This window comes from Lipotes vexillifer, unplaced genomic scaffold, assembly GCF_000442215.2.
Source record: "Lipotes vexillifer unplaced genomic scaffold, Lipotes_vexillifer_v1.1 scaffold402, whole genome shotgun sequence".
Taxonomy (NCBI): Eukaryota; Metazoa; Chordata; class Mammalia; order Artiodactyla; family Lipotidae; genus Lipotes; species Lipotes vexillifer.
Genome location: NW_006798409.1, coordinates 1,703,217 through 1,712,650, shown reverse-complemented (window position 1 = coordinate 1,712,650; position 9,434 = coordinate 1,703,217). Strand labels below are relative to the sequence as shown.

Sequence of the window (9,434 nt, the reverse complement as noted above, 5' to 3'; positions counted from 1 at the left end):
TTCCCTGGTGGTGCAGTGGTTGAGAGTCTGCCTGCCGATGCGGGGGACACGGGTTCGTGCCCCGGTCCGGGAGGATCCCACATGCCGCAGAGCGGCTGGACCCGTGAGCCATGGCCGCTGAGCCTGCATGTCCGGAGCCTGTGCTCCGCAACGGGAGAGGCCACCAGCAGTGAGAGGCCCGCGTACCACAAAAAAAAAAAAAGAACTGTCTGCAGACACTGCCAAATGGCTCCCTGGGGGCGCAGCCATGGCGGCTGAGAACCACTGGTTTAATGAGTAAGATCCCCTGAACTCAGGCAAGGAGTCCAGAGCTCGTCCTATTTTGCCTGGTGCTTATTAGAGGTAAGTGCAAGCCCCCTGTGTCTGGGCTGATACTTAGAGGGGTCTAGGCTCGATTCTCAGGAGGATTCCAGTTGCGGTTTTTCCACCCCTCATTTGGGGTACACCCCCCCAAACCTGGGGCTCAGCCTCACTTCCCTCTTCCTCACTCCATACCCATCAGCAAAACACATCAGTTCTACCTTCAAAATATGTCCAGAATGCAATCACTTTTCCCACCCCTGCATCGCAACCACCCTCATGCAGGCCTCACCATCTCTTACCCTAACTCCTGAAGGGCCTCCTAGCGGTCTCGGCTTCAACACAGGAGCCAGGGAGATCCTGCTAAATCTGAGTGACATCACATCCCTCCTTTGCTTACAGCCCCCAGCGGTCTCCTAGCTCGCTCAGAGTGAAGATCAAAGCCCCTCACTGGCCTCACAATGACTCAACCTCATCTCCTATCACTCTTCCCCTTGGTCACTGAACATTAGCCACAACTGTCCTCCAACACTTCAGACCTCAGGGTCTCTGCACTCACCACTCCCTTTGCCTGGAATATTCTCCTACTGGGTAACCATGGGACCGTCTCCCTCACTGACTTTGGGGCTTTACTCAAATGTCATGTTCTCAGAGGTGATCTTTTCAGGCTGCCCTTTCCAGAACTGCCACCCCCTGCCCTGCTTTAGTTTTCTTTTTTCCTTAGCACTTACCACAGTCTAACCTGTTAGCCTTTAATTAGCTATCCGGTTCACTGGCTGTCTTTCCCGTTAGAAAGTGAACTTAGAGAGGCAATATTTTTGTGTATGTTTTACGACTGTATGTCAAGTACCTAAAACAGTGACTGCACATAATAGGTGCTCAGTACATACTTGCTGGATGAATGAATGACTACGTGCGTAACCAGGACGTCTGACACCAAGATGGACCAATCAGGTAGCCCCCTTTTCTGTCATCTTCATCACACTCCAGACCGCATGCTTTTAAAATATTACATCAAAACATCCTGTCATCTGATTCTAGGCTGGAGTTGTTCACAGCACACAGTGAATCTCCTTCCCAGACAACAGAGAGAGGCGAGGCCCAATCTCTCACCTCACAGGCTCAGCCAGACAAAAGCCACTGCAGTGAGAGGCGAGCAGGGTGGCCGTCCACCTAGGCAGACAGACTTCCTGAGAGCGAACCCTTCTCTGCACTTTGTTCTCCCATATTATCCACTCTATAGGCCACCTTTATCCAGCTCCGGGGATTCTCATTTTTTTCTCTCCCTGGATGCTGCAACGGGACTGTGTTTCTCAGATCAGTGAGTGTCAGAATCCCGGGGTAGGGGAGGGGGCGCTTGTTAAAGCAGGAGTGCTGGGTCCCACCCCCAGAGCTTTGGACTCAGCAGGTCTGGGCAAGGCCTGAGAATCTGAATCTCTAACAAGCTCCCAGATGGTGCTGATGCAGCGGATCTTAGGGCCCTACTTTGAAAATCAGCGCACCAGGGGACCTCTCACCCAACAGACTCCAACAATAGATTAATGACTCCAGGTGGCTTGGGTACTGGGCTAAGAGCAGGACTCATAGTGTGGCACACAGAGTCACTCAATTCCAGCTGCAGTGAGCCTCCAGGTGGGCAGCACGGAATTGCCGTGACTTCCTGGTGGGCTACCGGGAGTTTTTACTGCCTGTGGAAGGATGAAGGGTGCCCAATTCACCCGCCTGAGAATCGACTGACTCTCCGAGACAGGGATGCTGAGAGAGAGTAAAGGCTTGCACACCATACTGCCTGCTTGTGATGGAAGACAGTTTTCTTGTGGACCGTATGTGAGTATAAGTGTGCGTGTGCATGTGTGTGTGCGTGTGTGTGTTTCTTGGTCTATCTTGCCAGTCTACAGTGGCTTGAGCCTTAGGAACCTCACATAGAATTAAGGCCATCAGCAGGGGCCTCGCTGGAGGTCAGGCAGTTCTGAAGCCCCAGCAGGGCCCTCTGTGAACAGCTGTTCCAGCTGGGCTGCACTGACACGTCTCCATTGTGTGAACACTTGGGGGTTTCTTGTGTGTGAGGCTGGAGTGAAGAAAGGGGAAAGGCAGGGTGTCGGGGACCACCGAAGCTGAGAAATGATGTCTCGTGTCTACACAATGTGCAATTGGATTAGTGTCTGCAAGAATCATGTCCTCTGATACGGCAGCCGCCAAGCCAAACCCACAATTACATCCCTGTTGGCTCACAAGGCATGGTTCCTTTCTCTCCTGTTTTCCTTTCATTATTTTTTATAGAGCTCTGCTATAATGGCAGTAGATCTCATTTCACCACTCATATTTCATTTCAGGAGCCTGTGTGCGCATTGGGGCTAAGGTTTTGCAGAATTCCATCACTTGCTTGGGAAATTCAGTTCCTCCCTCCTCCAAGCCTTGGCCTTTTCCTCCGAGGGTAATGAGTCGATAGGGACAGACAGGACAATTCCCAGGAACCGTATCTTATGCGGAAGGAGCTAGGTCATGTTCTGGTAACGCCCAGGCTGTACAGGGGTCTCTCCCCCCCCGGGGGTTGTTTGCAAAAGAGCACCAAGGGGCCACAAAGGTAACAGCCTGCCCATTCCAGCCAAAGTCCAATTTTTGACTTACGTAAACTCCCCCTGAAATTGACTTCAAGAGGCAAGTGTACTGTACGGAAGTCCACCACACAAAATCTCAGAGCAAGGACAATGAGACGGAGCTACTGGGCTGGGGGCCAGGAGATGCGCTTCCTTTCCTGCTGCAGTCCCTAACTCCCAGCACCCCTGGTCTGGGGCTTCCAGGTGGTGGGTGAGACAGCCAGCATCTCCGGAAAGATGCAGGGAGGCGGCACATTTACGAGCTGCATCCTGGTCCCTGGTGCTCAACCACGCTCACCTCTGCAGTGTCTCTGCCGCGAGCCCCTCCAGGGAGGATCCCTATCTCCATGACCTGGGCCTCTGCCCCCTGACACTTTGGGCAGAGCTGGTACAGCCAGGTGCCCATTCAAGGTCTCTAGAATGAAAGCAGAGTCAATGCAGGTCCATGTTCCCTTTTATGGAACTGGAGCTGACACGTGTAAAGATCACGCCTCAAGTTGGCAAAATCTGCAGATCTGATCCCGGACAGCCCTCTGTCTGCTGGCCTCTTCTAATCCTCGAGATGAAATGGGTCTTAGGTCCGCTGATGAATTTTGAGTTTTTCGTTCCTCCATGCCCCTTCGGGCAGCCCGTTATGTTCTGAAGAGCAGACTGTGCCTTACCACGCACTTGCAATATTCCACAAGATCACAGCCTGAAGGCCGGTCCTGGTGACCATCAATCTGATGTGCGACAGCCCCCAACACTTCCCATCCAGCCAGGCTGAGCCCCTTCAGGGACAGGGAACTGGCTACCCCAGGAAATGCTGATTTGCAAATCTGAAAGGAATGGCCGCACTAACCACTGACCAGCCAAGGGGCCAGAAGCACCAGGTGTGGTCGGTTTCCTGTGTCCACCTGGCCAGGCCATTGCACTCAGTGACTTAATCCAATGCCAATCAAGGTGTTGGTCTGAAGGTATTTCACAGATGCCGTTAACATCTACCAACCATTGATTTTAAATAAAGGTGATTATCCTTGATAACGTGGGTGGGCCTCATCTCATCAATTGAAGGTCTAAAGAACAAAACCTGAGCTTCCCCTAAGGAAGAAGGAATTCTGCCTCAAGACTGTTGCATCTGAAATAGAGACACAGATGTAGAGAACAAACGTATGGACACCAAGGGGGGAAAGCGGCGGGGGGAGGGATGGGATGAATTGGGAGACTGGGATTGACATGTATACACTAATATGTATAAAATAATAACTAATAAGAACCTGCTGTACAAAAAAATAAAATAAATTTGAAAAAACAAAAAAAGACTGTTGCATCTACTCCTGCTTGAGTTTCCAGCCTGCTGGTACACCCTACAGATCTCAGACTTGACAGCTTCCACAACTGTGTGAGCCAGTTCCTTACAGTAAACCTCTTCATTGTGCATTCCATTGGTTTTGTTTCTCTGGAGAACCCCGACGGACTCACCAGACCAGCCCCACTGAGCTGGATCCAGCACACGGAGCTCGGAAAAGACGGGCAGAAGCCTGTTCTACAAAGAGGATCGATACATGTCTGCCTCCTGTTTCCCCAGAACATTCCACGGTGAGGGGAAGGAGGGCACTTGGTGACCAGCTGACATCTGCATCACAGCTCAGTTCCACAAGCTGTGCTCCTCCCCCCGTCCTCCTCCCCCGGGTGCCCCTCCCCACCGTGCCCCTCACCCCTTGCTCCACACCAGGCTTGCCATTTCCCATCAAGTTACCAGGCAAATGCAGGCAGCCGTGCCCGCCTCCCGGGCAGCGGCTGCTGCGCCAGCACCACCGGACATCCAGGAGGAGGACAAGGACCACGACAAGGCTGACTTCCCTCTGTAGCCGCCACCGAAACACATCCCAGTTTGCTCCCAAAGCTGGAACTGCCTTTAACCATCCTCTGAGGGGAGCATTCTGAGCGTCTTAGGATTCCATGAGGGCCTGAGAGTGGAAGCTACTGACGCTTCCATTGTCCCCTTGCAAGAAAATGGTCCAACTTCTCCAAAAACGATTTCCTTTCCCAGGAAAGAGACCCTCGCCTGAGTCCGCAGCTTCGCAGCTGCCTGACAGAGGAACAGCCAAGAAGCTTTCCAAGGTCAGCCGGCCGAGGAACGCGGGAGAAGCTTTCCGGGGGCCCGTGTCTTTCTTGGGGACTTGAAGCCCCTAGGCCAGGCTCAGGGTCACCTCAAGTCCCCCCACCCATCCCGAATCCCTGTGATGACCACCTCGGGCTGGGAAGGCGGCCCCAGGGCTTGGCCAGGAGGGCAGGTGGACATCAGCTCTTGAAGGGAAGCACAGGCCGGCATTGAAGGAACCGGTATTCACACTTCTCTCTTATTTATTTATTTATTCATTTATTTGTTTGTTTGTTTGCTTACTTATTTATCCATTCATTTATTTAAATTCAGCGAGAAGGAGAGAAAGTTTCATTTCTGCAACATTGTTCTCACCTCCTCATTCAGTCTCCTTTCTGAGGCTTGCTAAATCCTGCAACATTGTTCTCACCTCCTCATTCAGTCTCCTTTCTGAGGCTTCCTAAAGCCAGACTGGCGTTCCTGGAGCTGGCCCTAGGCCAGACTCCACAAATAAGGGCCAGGGCACGGCTCGCTCTGCTAACTGCCAGCTGGAGACCATCTCAGTGCCCTTTGCCCGAAGTGTTCTTTCCCTCTCTCTCTAATTATTTAACTTCCACTCTCTCCATCTCCATCTCTATCTCTCTCATAATCTCTCACTTGCACACACAATCTCCCTCTCCCTCTCTCACACACACACGCACACACACATACGCACACACACACATGCGCGCACGCACACACACATGCTGATGTATTTCCCATAGGTAGAAACTAGCCTTGGAAGAACGCTTTAGAAATGCATCTTGCTCTTAATGCTCCCACCGTGACTGCCCCGGCATGCACGGGATCACGTGACTCCATCAAAAACTAGAATCCATCAATGTTTACAGGGTTGGCTCCACAACTACCCTTTTATATAAACACCGCTACCTTCTTCAGAACAGGATTAACCTGCGTGCCTCCAAGTCTCAGAAACAGATACAGTGAATGGTCAGTGGAACCTTTGTATCAGATGGATAGGATTTACCTGTAACATATTTACATATAACGAGGAACTGGCCGGGACTCTGGCATCCTGGACCCTATGATTGCCTTTTCTACCATGGTCCTTTCAGAAATCTAGGAATTAGCTCCTTGATGAGGTCTAAGATGGGTCTGCCTTGGCTTGAATTCCCTTTAAAGGACCAGTGTTGTAGCAAATAGGTAACATCAGAATTATCGTTCCCACTTTCAAGAAGAAACTCGACGCACAGAAGTGAACTGACTTCTCAGGGCCCAGGAAAGTTCTGGCCCCTCCCATCTCCCTGCTTGGCACGTCCAGCCTCATGGTTGACATTCCCTCTGAGGGCTGTGACTTGGCACCTTCACGGACACCGCACTAGAAGTTGATGCAATGGTTTCCAGCACTTATAAAACATGACACTTATAAAAAACATATTTCGCATTAAAATATATACGTAGCAAAAAGGGCCTATTATAGCTGCGACAGAGTGGGGAAAATGCACTGGGTGTGGAGTCAAACACCCTTGATTGGAATCCAAATTCTGAGTTGCTTTAAGTGCTGATTTGGGTTAGCCAGAAAATGTCTGAGTCTCAGTTTCTTCATCCGTCAAATGGGGATGAGCATTCCTCACAGGGCTGCCTGGAGGACTGACAGGCCATCAGATGTAAAGGGCTTTATACATAGTAAAGCACTAAAAATTGTGAGCTGCTCTTGTGACTCTGGGCAAATCATACAAATTTAAATGAAATTATTCTTTCTTTGTCTTGAGATTTGATACGATTCTTTCTGAATATATATGGGGTACTATATCATAATTGAAATCAACCTGACTCTTCAAAACTACATCCAATGAAATGCTTTTGCGGGCTTCCCTGGTGGCGCACTGGTTAAGAATCCACCTGCCAATGCTGGGGACACGAGTTCAAGCCCTGGCCCGGGAAGATCCCACATGCCACGGAGCAACTAAGCCCGTGCGCCACAACTACCGAGTCTGTGCTCTAGAGACCATGAGCCACAACTGAGCCCATGTGCCACAACTACTGAAGCCCACGCGCCTAGAGCCTGTGCTCCGCAGCAAGAGAAGCCACCGCAATGAGAAGCCCCTGCTCACTGCAACTAGAGAAAAGCCCGCGCGCAGCAACGAAGACCCAACGCAGACAAAAGTAAATAAAATAAACAGATAAATTTAGAAAAAGAAAAAGAAATGCTTTTGAGTGTCAGGGATAATACATTCGATAATTCACTAATACGTTCTAGGTGACTGCAGCATTATCGTGACAAACTCAGGAGAGTTAATACTTATGGGTGACACTGGTGCTTGGTTTTAAGTGTAAGTAAAGATGAGAAGAAAAAGCAAGCATTCAAAGACGGTGACAGAGGAGAGAAGTTTGGGGGGCGGGGGGCTGCAGGACACAAGAAGTAGGTCCATTAGCAATGTCATATGGCTTGGACATATGCTACACTGCCTGGCCACTAGCTGACACTCTCCCTCCATGAAAACAGAAGACAGCTTTACTTTCCAGGCAATAAAAACCTCAGAGACAAATTCTGCCATATGTGGGCAAGGCCCCCTCCCACAAAGCCCTCACGTCTGGGAAATGGAATTGAACATCTCATCTTCAAAGCGAGTTCTCGGTAAATGTACTACTGGTTTTACAACATCTATCCTCCACACAAACCACTGGAGAACACATTTTCTCAGCATTGCCCAGTGTTACTGTTCAATGCCCTCAGTTTCTGAAACCAACTCGGGGGAAGCGTGATCAATTTCCACTTTGCCTTTTCAAGGGGTGGGAAAACCAGAGGTCTGGGAGAGCAAGAGCCGGCGGTCTCCTTACCTTGAGCCGTTCACCTGGTTAGGGTTACATTCCATCTTGATGGTGACCCTGGCTGGGGGTTGAGACAGCCAGTCCTGCTGAGGGACACGCGGGCTCATCTTGGATGTCTGTCCATAGTCGCTGGAGGAGGACGCGGTCATGTCCGTCTTGGCCAGGTGCGGCGTGCCGTATGCGCACTCAAACAATGACTGGTCCTCGCTCACGACAGATAACGCTTCCTGAACACCCAAAGAAACACACAGTCAGGACGTTCCAAGGGACAGTCATGCTTCAAAAAGTTGCTAACTGTACGGTCATTTCCAACTGGGACCCCCTTTTTAGGTAGTTTTTACGGTATCCATTTCCTCCTTTCAGCAGCAAAAGGGAGCTGGCTTTCTTTCCCCTAGAGACGGTAAGAGTTGGAACTGGCTGACCTAGAAAAACTTTTGTGCAGGTCTCCAAACATCCCAGCCTTGACCACAGCCGTGCAGATAATACCCACTTTAATCTCAACTCAAGGAAGTGGAATTTCAAAGGTCTTAGAAGACATCCAATTGCATGTGTCATTATTTGACAAATGCAATCTATAATTCAAGCAGACAGGGTACAGAATGGTCGTGAAGATTAAAAAAGACATGTGACGGCTAACACCTAAGCATCTGGCAAAACTGCCACATTCCCAGGAGATTTTAAAGAAGAGCTACTTAGAAGAGTGAGGGGGAAATGGGGCACCAAAGGACAAAGAGACAAAGATACGAATTTTTCCACTTCTAAGTTATGAGCTGAAATAGTTTCAAGTGGCGCTTCCATGACGGTGAACATCTGGAGGATAAATGAACCAAAAAGAAAAAAAAGCTGTGAATTAGCCAGAGGTCTCCAAATACCAAGATGTTTAAAATACCTAGATCACTGACTAGCTCTTTTTTTTTTCCCTTACTTTCTATTCCTATCTTTGCTCATTTTGGAGGATTGGGTGAGAAGAAATAGAAACGTGTCATTGTTGGAGCATTCTTCTGTGGTTTTAAGTCAAACAAGTGGTTAGCCTATGGCTAGGCGGACATTCTACAGCCAAATCAGCAAAGGCAAATTCGATTGGGAAATTTCAGCTACTTGAATGACATACTGTGCAGCAACTACACAGAATAACTACGAGACCATCCAATTTTGCTTTTCTATAACCAAAACAGAAATCCATGTGGTAGTTCATGTTTATTTCTGTCCTTGGGCACCCTCGGTACTGCTGTGCAGCTGGTGAGAAGCAAATGCTGTCTGGGTCACACATGTGTTTTAAATGGAAACTTTGGAGCCAGTGGAGACTGTGGAGACCTTCTTGTCCAAACTCCTCATCTCCCAGATGGGAAAATCTGAGACCCAGAAAGGTCGAGACCTCACCTTGAGGTGAGCTGCCCAAGATCAAGCAGGGAATTAGTGAGCACACTGGGGGGAGTGTTTTATCTTCTGTTCCCTCCTAACCCCACAGCCTAGGATGCCCTTCTTATATTCCTTGGTTTCTGATAATTGTCTACATTAGCACTCCTTTCTTATTCTTTGAACTGATACTTAAATAAGTAAGGATGTTCCCCCCACCCCCGTTAATAATAGAGCCCTACGAAGCAGCCTTTCTAAGACAGAAG

At 49.6% G+C, this 9,434-nt stretch overlaps 1 protein-coding gene across 4 annotated transcripts in view; it reads right to left on the bottom strand.

Annotated features, from left to right (window-relative positions):
- The window catches only part of ERG (ETS transcription factor ERG), a 211,727-nt gene that overhangs the window by 53,217 nt on the left and 149,076 nt on the right, over positions 1–9,434 (bottom strand). For 3 of the 4 annotated variants that reach the window (XM_007470483.1, XM_007470480.1, XM_007470482.1), the window contains one exon: positions 7,822–8,039. The exons of the other annotated variant lie outside the window; for it this stretch is intronic. In XM_007470483.1, the coding sequence (XP_007470545.1) occupies positions 7,822–8,039 (218 nt within the window). Of the gene's footprint in view, positions 1–7,821; positions 8,040–9,434 lie in introns of those variants that run through there. 4 annotated transcript variants of the gene reach the window in all.